The 20,872-nt window shown below is 43.4% G+C and overlaps 3 protein-coding genes across 3 annotated transcripts; 1 reads left to right on the top strand and 2 right to left on the bottom strand.

Moving 5' to 3' along the window:
- Positions 1-4,208: 4,208 nt before the first annotated feature.
- LOC140862168 (uncharacterized) lies at positions 4,209-5,861 on the bottom strand. The gene has a single exon (XM_073265173.1). It carries the CDS (start codon positions 5,859-5,861, stop codon positions 4,209-4,211), a length of 1,653 nt encoding a protein of 550 aa, XP_073121274.1.
- Positions 5,862-5,864: 3 nt separating this feature from the next.
- On the bottom strand, positions 5,865-9,161 carry LOC140862173 (uncharacterized). Its single transcript, XM_073265183.1, has 2 exons — positions 8,719-9,161; positions 5,865-8,631 (listed from the first exon to the last, which is right to left on the bottom strand). The coding sequence occupies exons 1-2, from the start codon at positions 9,159-9,161 to the stop codon at positions 5,865-5,867; spliced, it is 3,210 nt and encodes a 1,069-aa protein (XP_073121284.1).
- Positions 9,162-17,914: 8,753 nt separating this feature from the next.
- On the top strand, positions 17,915-20,388 carry LOC140886807 (DNA mismatch repair protein MSH6-like). The gene is made up of 5 exons (XM_073293707.1): positions 17,915-18,171; positions 18,966-19,033; positions 19,135-19,218; positions 19,325-19,519; positions 20,266-20,388. The coding sequence occupies exons 1-5, from the start codon at positions 18,156-18,158 to the stop codon at positions 20,308-20,310; spliced, it is 408 nt and encodes a 135-aa protein (XP_073149808.1). The 5' UTR covers positions 17,915-18,155; the 3' UTR covers positions 20,311-20,388.
- The last annotated feature ends 484 nt before the right edge of the window (positions 20,389-20,872 follow it).

Here is a 20,872-nt window from a genome sequence, read left to right on the forward strand (position 1 = left end):
CTGCCCTGACTAGCATCCCTGATGCTTCTGCTTCTCCTTAGCCCTGATACCCCTGACTTCCCAGGATATCACCACTCCTCCCTAAAAATAGTCGGGCTAGAACCCTGTTCGCTGTCCTGACTAGCATCCTTGATGCTTCTGCTTCTCCTTAGCCCTGATACCCCTGACTTCCCGGGATATCACCACTCCTCCCTAAAAATAGTCGGGCTAGAACCCTGTTCGCTGTCCTGACTAGCATCCTTGATGCTTCTGCTTCTTCTTAGCCCTGATACCCCTGACTTCCCGGGGTATCACCATTCCGTGGGGCTTTAAACAAATTGTGAAATTTTGTTAAATGCTGTAGGGCTGACGTCAGCCCTAGAATTTGAAGTGACGGGCAGGTGTCAGTGGACGTTACTTGTCTTTTCAACTGCCCGCATGATCATTACGCTGCCCGGTTCAACTTCCCAAGGTCATCCTTGCCCTCCGATCACCTTTAAATCTACGGCTTGGATGTAAGTTCTTCACCTATAAATACTAAACCCCTTCCTTCATTTTTTACTTTCTCTGTTCACGCATTCCTTCCCTACTTCTAAGTTTCTCCGGGTCCGGCGATTCTGCATTTGAAGCTTATTTCTTACAGCCCTTGTTCGTGCTCCGTCCTTCTTCTGTAAGTTTTTACTCTACCGTATACTCAGTGTCCCCTTCTTTTACCTTGTCGTCTTCCCCAAAAAATGTCGGAATCTACCTCTTCTACATCTGGTGCCAATGCTCGTGGCTCTGCTAGTGTAGAGTCCGCGGCCCTACGCCATGATTCTCCACCCCTGTCACTTCCGGTGTCCAACCGAGATTAACCCCTTCCTCCTCTCGTCCAAAGAAGGCCCGAACTGGGACTTCTAAGGATAAAGGCTAAGCTAAAGCTTCTGCTTCTAACCCTCTTCTTCCTTTACCCAAACCAAACCCTGAAGGTCCCTGGTTCTCCCAATTTACCAGTACCCTACGCCCAGAATCCATAGAGGAGCTTCGAGTTATGGGTAACATCCCTCCTGCATATTCTATTCTCATTCCCGGGCCCCTGGTCCGGGCTGACCAGCCGCCTGAGGGGTTTTATACCTTCTTCAGGGAACAGCTCAAGAACGGGCTTCGTTTCCCTGTTCATCCTTTCTACTATAAAATTGCTGCTTTTTACAAGGTTCCTCTGAACCAATTTCATCCAAATGCTTTTCGCATGATGGCTGCCACTTACGTCCTTTTCAAAGCAAACAATTTGGCCATCACCCCTCTCGTCTTTCACTATTATTATGCCTGCCGTTTCACTGAAATGGCCTTCTCTTTGAATGCACGGCAAAATGCCCGCTTTCTAGATGACACCCCTTCCTCTTGGAAGGGATGGAAAGAAAGGTTCTTTTATGTTCAGCTTCCTGGCGCCCGAACCAGACCTACCCAATTCTTGACAGCCCTTCCTCTTCAGCCCGAACTCCCTAAGAATTATAAACTGGAAGAACCCTATCTTTGATCTCAAGAGCTAGTGGAAAACCAGAAGTTTCCTTCAGCCCCTCTCCTGGAGGAGAAAAGTTTGAATGATTACGGGTTGGGTCCCCGGGTAGGTGATCCGGTAGACCGGATTATTGATGAGTATGATGACTCGGCCCCGGTCTCTGGTATGCTTTACCGTTATCATGTACTTGCTTCTCTTACATGCTGTTTCTAATATTCCAACTTTCTCCCTTGATGTTTTGTACAGCCGAACCAGCCCCAAAGAAGAAAAAATCCCGACTAATGAAGAAGGCTTTCGCTAAAAAACGGGCAGCCGAGAAGGCAGCTGCCCAAGAGAAAGAAGGGGCCCGGGCTGCGGATGCGGCTAGGAAAGCCAGAGTCCTTCAATTGGCGGAGGAACGCAGGGCCCAGCAAGCTCAGGGTCAGGAGATTGCTACTGCTGTTACCATCTCCGTAGCCTCCTCTCCTTCACCCTCTGTTGATCCCTTTCTGGTCCCACCTGTGGAGACCGGGGTGGCGAATGATCAGGCCCTTTTTACTGCGGGTCCTTTCTCTCCGTTGACGCGGAAGAGGAAGGCTATAGAGGAGCCAGAAATGGTCATTCTCAGTGATCCGGAAGAGGTGGCTCCCCTTTCCCCCTCTTTCCAGCCCTTGGCCCCATTTTACCAGGCTGCGCCGGGCTCAAGCCCTCCAGGTGCCAAGGAAAGTATATTCCAGGCCGGCGCCTCTGGTCGAGGAGTGAGGTTATTAAAAGACCTCCTGACTCATGCGGAGCAAAACCATCTCTACCACCGGGGCCCCAATGCTTAATATTTTGAAGGCACCAACCGTATTCTATCCGTAAGTTTTCTATTTCTAAGTTTAATGGTATTCCGCTTTTCCTTTCTGACACCTATGCTTTCAGGGACTGCATATGCTGGTGGAAAGCTACGAAGATGCAACCCGATTTGGTCGGATCGAAACAGATCGGGCACATGTGGAGGCTGAGAGGTCCCGTGCTGCTGTGGAGGAAAATAAAAGACTGGAGCAAGAGCTGTTGATGATGAGGCAGACTCATGATCAAGTGGTGTCCAGCCTCTAGTCTGCTCTAGGGACGGCTGAACAAGCTCTTCACTCTGCTCAAGTGAATCTTGAATGTGCTGAGACTGATCTGGGGCAAACCCGAGATGCTCTGATCGTGGCGGAGAGCCAAGCCACAGAAGCTCAAACTGAGGCGGCTCTTGCGAAGGACAAGGCTGAGAAGGCTGTGTCCGCACTGGAAAGCCGCCTGAAATCAGAAGAAGAGCTGAAGGCCTCTTTCCTTTCATCTGTCGAATTCCAAGAAGCGGTAGTAGACAAGTCATACTCCTTTTTCCAGAACGGCTTTTACAAGTGCCGAGATCAATTTGAAGAGGTCGGCCTGTGGTCTGCTAAAAGTGATTTCCCGGATTTGGACAAGGCCATTGACTCTCTTCCTAGTCCCCAAGGAGCTGAAGATGCAGAGACGGCCTCGGCTAAAGGAGCTCTGACAACGAAAGACGGGAGCCCTTCTGATAACCCCGCAGTTTGAAATATTTTTTGTAATTGGGCCGTAAGAGCCCCACCTCTTGTAATCCTTTATTATTAATGCTATTCCCAACTTCTTCATTGTGTGATGTATTGAATATTTGAATCCGTCCCCACCATAACAGAACAAAGCTTGTCTGTCTTTGGGTTCCACTTGGGTGCCAGGACCTGGAACCTCCCAGGCTTATATATGCCTTGAGCTAAAAATGGGTGCCGGGGTCTGGAATCTCCCGGGCTTATATAATGCCAAGGGCTTATGTATGCCTTGGGCTTAAGATGGGTGCCGGGGCCTGGAACCTCCCGGGCTTATATAATGCCAAGGGCTTATATATGCCTTGGGCTTAAGATGGGTGCCGGGGCCTGGAACCTCCCGGGCTTATATAATGCCAAGGGCTTATATATGCCTTGGGCTTAAGATGGGTGCCGGGGCTTGGAACCTCCCGGGCTTATATAATGCCAAGGGCTTATATATGCCTTGGGCTTAAGATGGGTGCCGGGGCCTGGAACCTCCCGGGCTTATATAATGCCAAGGGCTTATATATTCCTTGGGCTTAAGATGGGTGCCGGGGCCTGGAACCTCCCGGGCTTATATAATGCCAAGGGCTTATATATGCCTTGGGCTTAAGATGGGTGCCGGGACCTGAAACCTTCCGGGCTTATATAATGCCAAGGGCTTATATATGCCTTGGGCTTAAGATGGGTGCCGGGGCCTGGAATTTCCCGGGCTTATATAATGTCAAGGGCTTATATATGCCTTGGGTTTAAGATGGGTGCCGGGGCCTGGAACCTCCCGGGCTTATATAATGCCAAGGGCTTATATATGCCTTGGACTTAAGATGGGTGCCGGGGCCTGGAATCTCCCGGGATTATATAATACCAAAGACTTATATATGCCTTGGGCTTAAGATGGGTGCCGGGGCCTGGAACCTCCCGGGCTTATATAATAAAAAACCTTCTTTAATGAATAAACTCCTTCATTAATAAACATCGAATATAAAACACTACATAAAATATTTCTTCAAATGTAAAGCATTCCATGGTCGTTTGAGGGGGCGTCCCTGATTATCCTGTAGGTACCAAGTATTAGCACCGACCTTTTTGAGAAGCTTGTATGGCCCCTCCCATCGGGCATCTAGCTTCCCCACTTCCCCCGCTGGATTAACTCTCTTCAATACTAACTCTCCTTCCTATAGTTCCCGAGGTTTGACTTTTCGATTATAGGCTCTCATCACCCGAGCTCTATAGGCCTCCATTCTGCGAGCTGCTTTCTCCCTTCGCTCTTCAATGAGATCCAATTCTTGTGCTCGGGCTCCTTCTTCCGTATCCTCATATGCCCTAATCCGAGATGAAGGTTGTCCAATCTCTACTGGCAGAATAGCCTCCGAACCATATACCAGGCTAAAAGGTGATTCCTGTGTAGCCCTATGAGGTGTGGTTCGATAGGCCCACAACACACTTGGGATCTCTTCAACCCAATCTTTCCCCATTCCATGCAACCAAGCCTGTAAAGATCGAACAATAGTACGGTTGGTCACTTCTGTTTGACCATTACTTTGAGGATAGGCGACTGAGGTGAAGGCCTGCTTAATGTTCATCTCGGCACACCAATCTGCCAATTTCTGCCCCTGAAACTGCCTACCATTATCCGAAACCAACTTCCTTGGGAGCCCAAACCGGCACACTATGTTCTTCCACAAAAACTTCATCACTTCGGCTTCTGTTATTTTTGCCAGAGGCTCTGCCTCCACCCACTTAGAAAAATAATCAACGACTACCAGCAAGAACTTCTTCTGTGCCCGGGCTTGTGGAAAAGGTCCTACTATGTCCAGACCCCATTGGTCAAAGGGGCACGATGCCCATACGGGATTCAAGCTACTTGCCGGGCTATGCTGTATATTGCCAAACCTCTGACATCCATCACAAGACCGGGTAATTTTAGATGCATCAGCCTGCAAAGTGGGCCACCAGTATCCGAACAACAATACCCTTCGGACCAGACTCATAGACCCTCCATGGTTTCCACAACATCCCTCGTGCACTTTTCGCAAGACATATTCTGTTTCCCCTTCCCCCAAGAATTTGAGCAAAGGGCCCTGATAGGAACGCCTATAAAGCCTTCCTCCTAAAATAGCAAATCTGGCTACCTGTCTTTGTGTGACCCGGGCTTGTCCTTTGTCTTCCGGGAGGTCCCCATGGGTAAGGTACTTGACCACCGGGGCCATCCATGTATCTTCTCGGAGGACCGGCTCCCGAGCTTCTATGGCAGCCACCATTTCCCTCTGTACCAGGGATTCTTTACCAACATTTTCCCCAGTGACCGCTCTTTTAGCCAAGGCATCTGTTTCCCTATTTTCTTCCCGGGGTATCTGCTCTATACTCCAAGTAGTGAAACTGGCCCCAAGTTCTTCAATTATCTTACAATATTTTATCAATTTCTCCTCTCGGGTATAGAAGGTGTTCTTTACTTGTTGAACAACCAACTGTGAGTCAAAATATATTATAATATGACTTACCCCGATTTCCCGAGCCCGTTGCATCCCAGCTATCACAGCCTCATATTCAGCTTCGTTGTTGGAGGCCTGGAAATCCAGCTTTACGGCTATCTCGATTTTCTCCTGGGTAGGTGATATTAGGATGACCCCTACACCACTGCCTTCAACACCACTTGCTCCATCTACAAAAACCCTCCATACTTCCTCTTGGCCAAAAGTGGCCACCTCTGTCAAAAAATCGGATAAAGCCTGGGCTTTGATGGATTTACGCGGCTGGTATTCAATGTCATATTCTCCCAACTCCACTGACCATTTTACGAGCCTCCCCGAGGAATCCGGATGAGTCATGATTCACCCTAGGAGGCTATTAGTAAGAACAGTTACCGGATGAGACAAGAAATAAGGTCTCAATTTCCGGGCTGTTATTACCAGAGCCAGGGCCATCCTCTCAATCTCCGTATATCTAACTTCCGCCCCCTTCAAAGCATGACTGACATAGTACACAGGCCTCTGATCTCCCTTTTCCTCTTTTATTAAAACAGTGCTGACCGCCTTCTCAGTAGTAGACAGATATATCCACAATCTTTCCCCTGGCTCTGGCTTAACCAAGATAGGCAAGCTAGCCAGATGCTCCTTCAACTCCTTAAAAGCCTGCTCGCACTGCTCAGTCCAGCCAAACCTCTGGGCTTTCCGCAACACTTGGAAAAAATGATAGCTGCGGTGAGCCGACCGAGCTATAAACCGAGCCAGGGATGTAATCCGGCCGGTCAATCGCTGTACCTCCTTGATAGATGTTGGCAAAGGCATTTCCCGCAACAGCTTCATTTTTTCTGGGTTGAATTCTATCCCACGTTCAGTTACCATGAACCCCAGAAACTTGCCACTTTTCACCCCAAACATACACTTGGCCGGATTCAACTTGATCCCATACCGCCGAACTGTAGCAAAAGTTTCCTCCAGGTCAAGTATAAAACAATCCCGGGTCCTGGACTTCACCAATACATCATCCACATATACCTCCACATTTCGACCCACCTGTTCCTGGAACACTTTGTCCATCATCCGCTGATACGTAGCCCCTGCATTTTTTAGACCAAATGGCATAACCACGTAACAGAAAGTACCTCCCGAGGTGATAAAACTGACTTTGTCTTGATCTTCCAAGGCTAAAGGAATTTGATGGTAGCCCTGGTATGCATCCATGAAGCTTAGCAATTCACACCCGGATGTGGAATCCACCAATTGGTCAATCTGGGGTAGAGGATAACAATCCTTGGGGCAGGCTTTATTTAAATCCCGGAAATCCACACACATCCGCCACTTCCCAGTAGCTTTTGGTACTAGCACTACGTTGGACAACCAAGTAGGAAATTGTACTTCTTTAATGTGTCCGGCCCGCAGTAGCTCTTGAACCTGCTCCGCTATCACTTTATCCTTCTCAGCTCCGAAATGCCTCTTCTTTTGTAATACAGGCCGGGCTCCAGAGATGATGTTGAGTTTGTGTTCTGCAACATGAGATGAAACTCCCATCAAATCGCCCTGAGCCCAGGCGAACACATCCTTATTCTGAATGAGGCAACCTTTCAATGTTTCAGCCAACCTTGCTTCTAAGTCCCGGGCTATTTTAACAGACTTCCCTGTTTGCCCGAGCTCCAGCTCCACCTCTTCATACTCACCTTTAGACTCCTCCACAGAACAGACTTCTCTTCCCCCCTGGGCTCCTTCCTTCCCACTCTGTCTTGCCCTCTTGTAATCTACCTTCACTGTCTCGGCATAGCATTTTCGGGAAGAAGGTTGATCTCCTCGGACTTCTCCGACCTTATCTCCCACTGGGAATTTGATCTTTTGATGGTAAGCTGAGGCCACGGCTTTGAAAGAATTCATAGCCGGCCTCCCCAAGATGACATTATAAGAAGAGGGTGCTCCTACTAATGTGAATCTTGTCATGACCGTCCTCTTCTCATCTCCTGACCCTAAGGTTATGGGCAGCAACATTTCCCCTTGGGGTTGAATGGTGTGCCCTGCAAAACCATATAAGGCAGTTTTTACCGGGCTCAGCTCATACCCATGCAGATCCATATGCTCGAATGCTTCTTGAAAAAGGACGTTTACTGAGCTCCCCGAGTCGACAAACACCCTTCGAACATCATAATTGACGATCCGAGCTTGTATAAGCAAGGCGTCATTATGTGGTAAGTTTACTCCTTCCAGGTCTTGGGATCCGAATGTGATGATTGGCTTTGAACCCTGTCGCCCTTCCTCCACCCCTAAACTTTCCCTCCGACTCCAAGCCTTCCTAGCCCGGTTTGAATCTCCGTCAGTAGATCCTCCTGATATCATGTTAATGATACCTTTGGCAGGCCCATCTCCTGATGTCTTGTCCTTTTTTGCATGATCCATTTCTTGTTTCCATTTTTCCCGAGAGCTGGTGACATCCCGGGGAGAAACCAGTGTCTGTGACCCCCGAAACCAAGGCACACTTCGGGGCTTTTTCGGAACCGGCTTACCATCTCTAACATAAGGTAGCTGATGTCTCTGCTGCAGAGTTCGGCATTCACTGGTGTCATGAGTGCACTCCTGATGAAGCGCACAGTACTTCCAGAACTTCCCCCTAGAAACAGGGGTCTGGGTCGCAACTCCCTCTTCGCACACGTGAACAGCCCTATCTCGAGTCCCTCGGTGCGGAGCATACCAGGATAACCGTCCCATGGGATCATGGCTTTCTCTACTTCTTCCTTGTTCTTGGCCTCCCTCCCGCCGGGTTACCTCCTTCTTCTGCCTCTGAGCTTCCTCCATGTTAATGTATTTTTCAGCCCGAGCCAGCAAATCTTCGAAAGTCCGGGGTGCTTTCTTCACTAGTGATTTGAAAAATTCCCCTTCCCGAAGACCTTGAGTGAAGTCCGTGATCTTGGTCTCCTGGGCACAGGTCGGGACCTCCAAAGCGATCTTGTTGAACCTTTTGATATAGGTTCGTAGAGACTCCTCTCCTGACTGTTTTGCTTCAAATAGGCTATAGGCAGTTTTCTTATACCTCTTGCTACTGCCGAAGTGCTGCAAAAACACTTGCTTGAATTTTGCAAAGGATCGAACACTTTGGGGCTCCAACTTTTCAAACCATCTTTGGGCAGAATCCACCAAAGTGGTTAAGAAGACTTTGCACTTGATCTTATCCCCATATCAATGTAACATAGCTACATTCTCAAACCGAGCCAGGTGCTCCTCTGGGTCCGTGCTCCCATCATACTCCCGGATTTTTGCCAACTTGTAATTTAATGGCAAGGGTTCCTCTATCACCTTCTGCGAAAAAGGGCAACCCGGAATCTTGATAGGCCAAGCCATTTTGGAACCCCCTTCTTCCAACTTCTGTACTTTCCTCCTAAGTTCATGCAACTCATCCGCCATGGAAGGCTGTATTGAGTGCATCCAAGAGCTTTCTTCTTCTTCTCCTTCTCTAACTTGGGCATTAGGGTTTGGATTACCGCGGTTTCTTTCTTCCTCCACTGTTATGTCCTTTGATTGTGGTTGCTTTGCAGCTATCAACGACTTCCATATCATATCCTGAACATATGATTCGAACTGATCCATAGGAATGGTAATGTTCCGGCCTTGCTGGTGGTCTCCAGGTGATGTTTGCTCATGAGAAGCCATATCTACGTCTATAGAACAAGCTTCCCACAGACGGCGCCAATGATGATGGTTTATCAAACCGGGGCCCGGGTTGTCAGGGTAGTGAAGTGGGCCTGACGTGATGACCGGGCTAGTAGGTGTAAAATGTGGTTTGTCCCTCTTGGATCGAGGTGATCTGCTCACAAGGGAAAAGAATGAAAGCACGTTAGTGGGGCGCCGGATGGTTTTCCGGCGGGGTCACTCCGATGCTTAAGTCAGACTTAGAAATAGAGTGGGCTTTTAGGAAAAATGAGTATAGTGCTTTGGGATTTTAGATGAACATACCTCTACAAATGCCTGTGGCCAGGTATTTATAGGCCTTGGAGTGAGAGAGTCACTCCACATTTCCAGGGTAGTGGCCACGATCTGGATCGTGGGTGCAGGAGTTACCCACGTTTACCTGTGACGCACGATGGAGCCGGAAGGCTCGGGATTATGGCAGTCGTGGGGATCATGCCCTTGAGACATGGGCTTTGTCTAAGTCATGCAGATTTGGTCTCTCGGGATTCTGAAGCTCCTAGCCTGCTTTAATACAGCCCTGACTCCCCTGGCCTTTCCTGGCCCTGCCACCCCTGGCTTACCAGGGTATCACTACTCCTCCCAAAAATAGTCGGGCTAGAACCCTGTTCGCTGCCCTGACTAGCATCCCTGATGCTTCTGCTTCTCCTTAGCCCTGATACCCCTGACTTCCCGGGATATCACCACTCCTCCCTAAAAATAGTCGGGCTAGAACCCTGTTCGCTGTCCTGACTAGCATCCTTGATGCTTCTGCTTCTCCTTAGCCCTGATACCCCTAACTTCCCGGGATATCAATTTATAATGACAAAAAAGAAAATAGAAATGAAATGTTATATACCAAATAAATGTATACGCGTGAGATGAAAAGGACAAGATGTAGCAACCCGATTTTCAGAAATAAGCAATTAACTGTATAAACATGTTTAAATGATAAAAAAGTGATTAAGGAATTCTCGGATGAGATTCATAAGTAAAAAATTGGATTCAGGACGTTCGGATATGATCCGGAGGGTTCAAAGTGTTTGAGCAGTTCGGAAGGTCCGAACATGAACAATGTGTAGATCGGAAGTTGCGATCCCTACAGAAGCAAGAATTGGAGTTTGGAAGCTCCAATCCTGAGTTCAGAAGATTCGAACATTTACCGACAGTCAGATATGGGCTTTCTGATTGGTGACATGACTTGATTGGACAAGGTAGAGTTTGAAAACTCCGATCCCCTAGTTCGGTGGTTCCGAACTACTGTCGGTAGCTGAGTTGTCCAATCAGAGGACGCGTGTTCGGTGGAGATAGATCGGAAGTTCCGAAGTGTGTTTGGAAGTTTCGATCGTGAGTTCGGTAGTTCCGAACGTGGTCTATAAATAGGGGTGCCGAGGCCCTATTTCTCTTGCTCATTTCTCTCCCTTTTTCTCTAGTCCCTAGGTGTTTCTAGTGGATTTTGGGGGTTTTATAGACGACGTTTTGGAGGTCGGACGATAGCGAGGTGCTACCGGGATCGTAGCGGAGTTATTCCTAGGGTTTGAGGCCATCGCCATCAAAGGGCTAACAACGGATGCAGGTATATTACTAGACACTGATTAGCTTCTGCGAGTACCTATTAGCCTAGTTAAAACTTTTAGTAAGTGATAAGTGATATAGTGATTATATGCTTATAGGCTTGGACTCGAGTACCTGGGTGGCTAGGTTGCTTGAGTTTCATGATTCAAGATACAAACTTACTATCCGAGATACCCTGTTTGAATATGTATATTCTATGTTTGCATGTTTTACATGGCATTACTGATATGTGCATTGATTATGTCACTGATATTATGTTATATGCATTATCATGTTGAGCCTTTTACCATTGTTATAACCTTAGAAAGGTCGCTCATCCCCATGATATTTTGTAGATGAATGTCATGGTTTTGGATCCGGTTATGTCCACGGTTTATATTATGTGAGACACCTCCTGGTGCGACGGATCAACGTGCTACATACTATGACGCCTTTGACTGAGCAATATTCTATTGATGATAGGTTTTCGGTACCCTTTCACTTGCATTATGCATTCATAACATGCGTTGAAGATTTATGAGTTCTATCCCTGATTTGTCAAAGAATTCTTATCGTTTGTGAAGCCGATTTCTCAGCAGAATATGTTCTTCTGTCTGGACTTAATCTTATGAGACCAGTTCTATTTAATTTGAAGAAGAGATTGATCTGCGCTTCAGTATCCTTGATTCCTTTATGTACTGATGATCTTGCAGTACATTGAATTCTTCTTATGGAGATTTGAGGTATATTCTTGTTCAAAAGTGTAGTGACCCTGCATGGTATCACCTACTAACTGGCAACTAATAGCATGCATTAAACTTAATATAGCAAAATAACTTAACAGAGTAAAACGTGCGGAAACATAACCATAAATTACATATCAGCTTAGTATAAAAGTGTCAAGCTTATTCATCAGTAGTGATACAACCATATCGAAATACATAAAGTAAATATTATACAGCTATATCGAATCCAGATGTATAACTAACTCCTTAAGGCCTACTCCCTAATCCTGCCTTGAACCCCCAGCTCCGTCCATCCTGCGACCTGCCCCATGGAATAGGGTGTCCAAGATAACAACTAGGACGTGAGCGCTAACGCCCAGTACATAAACATGAGTACACGTATAAATATGATGCATGCAACATGATGACTGGTAAAGGGTCATCTGGAAAGTCATGCTCAGAACCGGCGCCACATGAGTGCTGCCACCGCACGGATCAACCTCTGGGTGCAACCACACTCGTCAAGTACACCAGAGTAGTCAGACATAAATGTCCCCGCCGTCGTGGTACTCTCAGTGACAGACTAGCGAATATAGAGCTGAGCGTCTCTATAGTCAGGTATAACAAGGTATAGGCTCAACGTGTATATGCACATGACATATGAATAAAGAAAATGGTAAATCATATCTTATGCCATATAATAATGCCAAATAAATGCAACATATAAACATGTATACTCGCTGGCAATCTCAGTCAATGTGTACGTACCTCTAAGCTAGTTCAAGTCTAGTAAGATCCTAGGTTCCAAGCTTATATTCAAAAGTTCACCGTATCACTACATAAATTCTATAAGCCTTAACTAAGCTAATAAGTACTCCCAAAACTTAAATAGATTCCCGGACCATACCTTCGTCTGTAGATAGCCCTTTGGAGTCGCTAGTCCCGGATGACTATAACCACTTCTTGGTTATTCCAGAACCTCTATTATAACCGATAGGGCCCTCAAGTGTATAACTCACACTATATAACTGAAGAAGAAAACTCGGAAATTCATATTCAAATTATGACTCCGAAGAGCCCTATTTATAGCCAAAAATCCATCGGAGTTCGGAGCCTCCGAACTGGGTTCGGACCCTCCGAACTTGCATGTACGACACTTGTCAAAAATCGCGGATTAGTCATCTAGCATTGCTGTCTAGGGGAGTTCGGAGCCTCCTAAGTGCTGGGTTCGGATCCTCCGAACCCAGGTTCGGATGGTCCGAACTTGGTATTTGAGTTCGGATGGTCCGAACTCATTTCGGTGCCTCCGAACTGTCCGAGACCCCCGGGACCCTTCGTACCATTTTTGGACGTTCCGGAGCTGATTTTCCACTTATTTTTACCAAATAAGGACTCCTTAATCATGTTTTTCCACTTTTAAAATTATATGCCATATCATAGCATGAAAAGTGAAACTTGGCTATCACCCTTATATGCAGCGATCCATCTGGTAATTCTGAAGTCCAATTATGCCATGGAATTGGTTAATTACTAACCCTTAATCATGTTTAACATATCATTATCTTAAAATGGAATCTGGGTTACTACATTCTCCCCACCTTTAGATATTTCGTCCGCGAAATAACATCTAAAGATAACTCAAGATAACAATATGAAATATCAAACCACGTTTTATTACAACAACTGTAATTACAACTACATGGTAATAAAAATACAAAGCAAACAACTCAGGATATTGTGAGGATCCGAGTACTAATCTCTCATTTCAATACAATTAACCAAATAATCATAATAATTATTCAAGCATCAAAGAATAAATTAAATAAAATTTTTTTTTAAAAATAGAGCTCCTCGCTCGATCGGTGAAAAACACCCGATCGAGCGAGCCCTGAAGCCAACTTCTCGGGTTGGGAATATTTTGGCCTTGCTCGATCGGTTAATCTTCACCGATCGAGCGAGCCCAAAATGCTCACTCACTGTTTCCAATATAAGGGCCTCGCTCGATTGGTGATAATCACCCGATCGAGCGGACTCATTACCAGAAACCTCAACAGATGCCATTTTGCTGTCAACACAGGTTCTTTCACTCATTGATCATCTAGCTTCAACTCATACAAGTCTTTGCGTACACATAAGCTAGTATCAATACACATTCTATCTTGTAGATCATTTCTAGCATGAAACTTAACATAATATAAGTTGATAGCACAAAATCATGACAAAGCTACTAAGTTAAGCTCAAACTAACCTCTTATATCAAGCAAGAGAGATTAAGATACAATATCAACATGTTACATCAAAGAACTTCCATTTAATCATGTACAACAAGTCCTGGCAAAGGTAGCTACAACATAATCATGCCTCTAGTGTTTACACTAAACATTGACAACACAATGAACATCTAAACTCGGATCTCCACTCTAACTCTCAATCTCTGTTCATCATGCTCGCTTCTGTCCTGATCCCGAACTACCTGATGTCATGCACACATACAAATACAACAACAACCGGATATCTCCGGTGAGAAATACATTTCCCAGTATAAGCAACATATAGCATGCTATCAAGTTCAAGTGTAATTACTATCATAATTAATTCATAAAAATATTCATGAACCACAATACATGCTATAATTCAAAGCATATAACAAAGGCATGCTATAAATCAAAGCGTAGCACAAAAACATGCTATATTCAAAGCATAACATATTCAGCCACACAAAGTCATCTATCAAATCTAAGTAGTGTCTTAGTCTTGACTCTACTTTTGTTTTTGTATGACTTCTTGATCTTGACTCTTAGTCTTAACTCTAGACCAAGACTTGACTATTTTTTCAACTCTCATCTAGGGATCCCGGTTTGAATAAAAACGCAACAAATCTCCCACCTACTTTCCTATTCGAGGTGGCGGTACATTCTTATTCCCAAACTTTGGTCCACTATATCGATCTTCAGTCATAGGAGTCGATCTACTCCTACGCATATCGATACAAGTCCAAACATTCGGTAATTTGGCACATCTGCCTTCCTAAGACATGGCACATCCGCCTTCAACTCTTTAAGATCTAGTGGCTTATCAAGATGCAACCAATTCTAGAAGCATTAATCTAAGCCACCTACAAGAGACAAGCTAATCTAGCAAGGAAAGACAATAGACTTATCTATCTATGCCATCATCTATCTCATACAATTCATCTATCAATTAAACAATCAAGAACATATATCTATGGACTTGAAAATAAATCAATTCCAACAAGAAACAAATAAGTATGTGGTTTAGGGAAACTTAAGTCAATCTAACTCGAGTTATATATCCCGTGGTTTGATGTTGGTTTATACCTTTCTTGTCTTGGTTTCAAGCTCTTCAAGGCTATCAAAATCTTCTTCCAAATCTGGTCAAGCCATACAACATAACCTTGTATAAAAAATCTGCTCAAACACTACTTGATTTTCAAGGCTCAACTTCATAAATCTTGGCCCCATTCGATCCCGGTTCGAAGCTGAAGGTTCGAGTTCGATCCCCCTATTTTCAAAACTGAAAACACAGCAAAAATAACTAATAACATCAGCAAGAACTCACTTCATCCACAATTCCATCATAAGCCATCAAAACAGTTTCAAATTCTAAACCGGCGGAGTAACGGTACAAACTCGGTAACCGAAACTAACTTCTATCAATTCTAACATTCATATCAACTTCATCACCATACCATATCAGCAATAATATAACATATACCAACATAATCAGATGGTAAGAATTTAGAAATAATGGCTGGACATTTATATAGAAAGCAAACGACGCTCGTTCTTCAATCTACCGTCGATATTATCAACATAGAAGCTCAAGAACTCATAATCATGCTCAACTCTAATTCCTGCCTCATCACTCAATTTCGAAACACAATAAATCTCTACAATACTTACATCAATAGATAGCCCTTCTTGCGAGGAGTCCGGAACTCTTTTCGGAATTGAATTCGGACAATCGGAGCAAAAGTTATCAAGTTTTTAAAATGGAGAATGTACTTGGAGCTGAGGTTTCCGATTTCTTGGCTGAAGAAGATAATAATTCTGAAGATACATACATGCTACACGTATAAAATCATATTCAAACAAGTGTCCAAGTCAATTTTCCATATTTGCACTTTGGCCCCTCAAGTCTTGCTTAATTGCAAATCGATCCTCGGCAAATCTTTTTAATTTAATTTCAATCCTAAATAATTTAAGAATATTAGAATTTAATTCAAAACTCCAAAATTCTCAAATTAAATATACTCGGATTAAAATTAATTAATTTTGGATTAAATCAAATAATCCCGGGCCTTACAGATATTCTGCTCGCATATGGCTCTCGGTTTCCCAAGTTGCTTCTTCAACGCCTCGGCGCTGCCACTGTACCATCACAAGTGGTATAGTCTTGTTCCGAAGAACTTTCTCCTTTCTGTCTAAGATACGGATTGGTCGTTCAACAAAAAACAGATCTGGCTCTAGCTGAATATCAGTAGACTGAATCACATGAGATTCATCAGCTATATACTGTCGAAGTAACGACACATGAAAAACATTATGTATACTGGAAAGATTTGGCGGTAAAGCCAAACGATATGCAACATCTCCGATCTTCTCCAGTATCTGAAAAGGTCCAATAAAACGAGGAGACAACTTGCCTTTCACGCCGAATCTCATCACCTTCCTAAAAGGTGATACTCGCAAGAACACATATTTACCAGGCTCAAACTGAAGTGGCCTGCGACGAATATTAGCATAACTGGCTTGTCTATCTTGAGCAACTTTGATCCTATGCTTGATCAAATTTACCTTGTCTGCAATATGCTGCACCAATTCAGGACCCTCGACTTGTCGTTCCCCGACTTCATCCCAGAATAACGGAGTACGACACCGTCGACCGTACAATGCCACGAAAGGTGCCATATCAATACTACGATGATAACTGTTATTGTAGGCAAATTCGATCAAAGGTAACTGATCCTGCCAAGATAAGCCAAAGTCCATGACAGAAGAACGTAGCATATCCTCCAATGTACGAATCGTCCGCTCTGACTGTCCATCAGTCTCCGGATGATATGCAGTGCTCAAACTCAGAGTGGTACCCAACGCCTCCTGAAATCTACCCCAAAAACGTGAGGTAAATCGCGGGTCTCTATCACTGACTATGCTCACTGGAATCCCATGCAATCGCATTATCTCCTGGATATATAAACGTGTCATGCGATCATAAGAATACTCCCGGTTATAAGGAATAAAGTGTGCTGATTTCGTCAAACGGTCAACAACAACCCAGATAGCATCACACTGACGTGAAGTCATAGGTAAGTGGGTAACAAAATCCATAGTTATGTGCTCCCACTTCCATTCGGGAATCTCAAGATTCTGCAATAATCCACCTGGTCGTCGGTGTTCAGCCTTGACTTGTTGACAAACCAAACATCGAGAAACAAATTGATGCACACTACGCTTCATCCCCTTCCACCAGAATCTAGTTCGCAAGTCCTTATACATTTTCATGCTTCCAGGATGAACTGATAATCGACTCCTGTGAGCTTGAGATAGAATATCGTTCCTGAGCTCCGCAACATTAGGTACAACCACTCAATTAGATAAGCACAATAAAACATCTGCCTGAAAATGAAATCCAGATGTATTAACTCCATTGGCTAAACGTGTCAAACGCTGAGTCTTAACATCAGATATCTGAGCATCTCTGATCCGAGAATACAATGCTGGCTCAGACAAAATAGTATATAATCGAATCTCATTTCTTCCTTTCTTGTGCTTGAGCGTAAAACTCAATGAACAACACTCTTGAATCATATGAGATACTTCACTAGTCTGAAGTGCAGAAAGTCTCACTTGCCGACTCAAGGCATCAGCAGTAAGATTAACAGAACCTGGATGATATTTGATTTCACAATCATAATCCTTCAGAAGATCCATCCAGCGTCTCTGTCGCATATTCAACTCCGCCTGAGTGAATAAATCACTACAACAAATTTTAGATTCAACAACGTCTAAAAGACAACGGTTTTGTGAAAAATTGTTGTCTCTTGACCTTTTACAACGGATTTATTAAAAAGCGTTGTTGTTTGCCTTATTTTGATAAACAACTACAACGGATTATAGCCTACGACAACGGATTTTAAAATCTGTTGTCTATTAGCGTGTTTTTTATGGCCTATGACAACGAATTTTAAAATCCGTTGTCTACGAACGGTTATTTTTATAGCCTACGACAACGGATTTTAATCTAATACAACAGTTTTATTATTTTGTGTTGTAATAGAATTAAATTTTTCTTTATTTTTTTAAATATATTAGTTAACACTTGAATTTTAAGGAAACAAATCACAGACCTAAGATTTCTTCCCTCTCCTCTCTTCGCAGGCTTCTTTCCTCGTTGCTCGCTCTCACGATTGATTCTCCGATTACCAAACCCTAGCCGCCCACTTCGCTTACCACCTCGCCGCCGCAGCACCCTAGCCCGATAGTCACCACCACTTTGCCGCCGCAGCACTCCAGCCCGCTAGCTTAGATTCCAGACGTTGCTAGCTAACCCCCGGTCACTTCATCTAATCTTTCTCCTCCCTCTTTATGCTCTCTCAGATCTGTTCATCCCAAAATATTCATGCCCTAAAATTTGAGTTCTTTTTCATGCGATCGAAGTGTTTTCGAGATTCGCTTCTATGCGCTTCTTCTTTGGTGAGTTGAACGCCGATTTTCCGTCGATTCTTTGTGTTCTAGTGTGAATTAAAGTTTTTTTTTCTTTCGATTTACCATTTTTGTTGGTTTAATTTGGTGATTTGAAGATCTGGTCGATAAATTTTGTTATCTGATCTATTCTGGTGCGATGTTTGTTTATTAATTGATTTGGTCGTGTGTGTGACTCCAAACACATGAATTAGATGACACTGTAACTTTTTAGTTGCCAAGTGTTCTTCGCTGGATTATATCTTTGTGTTTTGGTTTTTGGACGAGTGCTGATTATCGCTGTTGCTTTTTTTTTTTGTTGTCTTTCTTAGTTCATTTATGGCATGATACGTGTTTATGTGGGCTGATGAGCTGCATTCGATCCAATCATCGATGGATCTAAATTTCAACTTGTTAGTTTAGATTCAGGCCTGGATTTGTTGCACGGATTTTATATCTTGGTATTTATAGATACAGATATTTCACAAAGGATTTGTACACCCATGAATAGTGAGTTACATAATATTAATATTTGAAGCGAGGGAGGGCTAGTTATATATATTACCTTTTGGACGAAGTAGAAGAAATCAAAATCCTGTGAAGAACATAAAACAGATAATAGAACTTGGCCTTTTGGTTTTTAATTGCTGATCATTATCTACGTGGTGACACCATATATCAATGCATGTTGATGCATCTTAGCTTCCTAGAAGGACCTAAATTGCAATAAAAGTTGGAAAGATTGAACTTGGCCTTTTGGTTTAATATTGCTGAACTTTGAATGTGGTTGCTTTTTGTTCTGTCAGGGGGAGCAACCTCACTGTGGGTTTCCAGAAAGGAACTTTCAATAAATGTAGAGAAGCTGGCTAGAAAGGTGGTTTTGGAAGTAGACCATTCTGGTCTAATTCTTGTGCTTGAGTTCTTCTTTTCCCTGCTTCTGAACTGTACGTTTAAACGAATTCTTTGTGTTAGTAGGGATATCGTGTTCTTGTTATGGAGCAAACAAAGACATCGGAGCAGCTTGACCTTCGTCGAAAGGAGAATGGCTGCAAGGATAAGGTCATTCTAAATAAGATAAGATCATAGGATTTATTTTTGTATAACCATAATTTCTTATGATAATTGAGTTAGTTGTTAAGCTGATAAGTTATTCCCATATTTCCAGGTTGTGAAACGGGACATTTGCGCTGTGGTCACAAAAGGAACTTTAACAGAGGGAGAAATACTTTCAACCACTCCTGAAGCTTCTTATCTTATGGCAGTGACCGAAAGTTGTCAGACTTCCACAAATCAGCGAGGTGACCATATCTTTGGTATTTGCATGGTTGATGTTGCTACAAGAAATATTATTCTTGGACAGGTTGGTTTACCGATTTAAGTTGCAATAAATTTGTGCCAATTAGACCAACTTTCTAGATCAATTTTGATAGTATTTTAATTCCCCCCATTCAATTGCATTATGTAAGTCACTTTTACTGTTAGTTTTAAGTCACTTTTACTGCTAGTTTTCTATTTAGTTAATATCTCATGATCTCATAACCCAACAGAAAAGAAACTCGTCATTTGATGTTTTGTGCACGAAAGCGTGAGAGCATTGCATGAATTTAGGAACAAGTTTTGTTGACACGCTTTCTTAACAATTTCACCTTTGGATGAACTAAGTTATTGGAGTGGGGCCGGGCCTCTCTTTATGTTTAATTCGTACACACTCTGAATTTTGTAGTTGTGTGCTATACCACATACAGCTATAGCATATAAATATTAAATTATCAAACAAAAGTCAGTAATAGTAACTAATAACTATCAAATTAAGCATGCAAATTTATATATATATATATATATATATATATATATATATATATTGTCTTCCTTTTTAATTATTGTCCATGTATGTATCAAATTAAGCATGCAAAATCTCTTAAATATACTTAAGACATGAAGTCAAGGAGGGCAACTGATTCACATGGGACTGCTGACACCATTTCAATCAAATTATGAAAATGGGTTTCGGTCTTTGCGAGATACATTTGTTACGTGGAGATCTCCCTAAAACTCTATAATTTATTTCAAATTTTGTTTGACCACAATCTCTAACTCTTCTCGCAGGTTGATATTTTCTCTCAACTGCAAAATGCCAGCGACGCATTTTGAACTTACATTAGAGCTGGTTTATCACATACTCTGAGATCTCCTGGTGATTCATCTTGTTAGCAGATGATAATATTAAATGGCGATTCGAAGAGCGAATCCTCTTCCATGATTATATATGCAGTTCTAGGCGCATGAAGGTTACATACAGAACTCTAGATTTTGTGTAGTTTTGATGTGTTAGCATTTATCTTAGATGGAGGGCAATGCCCTATGCTATCATACTTGACACGTGTGTTATTGATGTTCTTTCTCGTTTTTTGCCTTTTCCTTTGGGAAATGTAGTCAAGTATCGAAGGCGTTTCTTTTTAAAAAGTTGATTTTAGTTAGTTTACTTCTCTTTTACCAGAAGGCTGAAGAACAGGCTCAAAAAAGCTGAAGTGGGTCCCCTGCTCTGTAAAGACTTGTGATCTTCTGGTTTTCTAGCCTATGGAGAAAATAAATGTACCCCGTCTAGGCATTACTTATGTTTAGGTAGCAATGCCCTATGCTACCAAACTAATTTCCACATTGCTCATCATATTGTGAGAGTTAATCAAAAGCACGAAAATACACTTGCTCCTCC

This window comes from Henckelia pumila, chromosome 1 (genome assembly GCF_033568475.1).
Source record: "Henckelia pumila isolate YLH828 chromosome 1, ASM3356847v2, whole genome shotgun sequence".
Classification (NCBI taxonomy): domain Eukaryota; kingdom Viridiplantae; phylum Streptophyta; class Magnoliopsida; order Lamiales; family Gesneriaceae; genus Henckelia; species Henckelia pumila.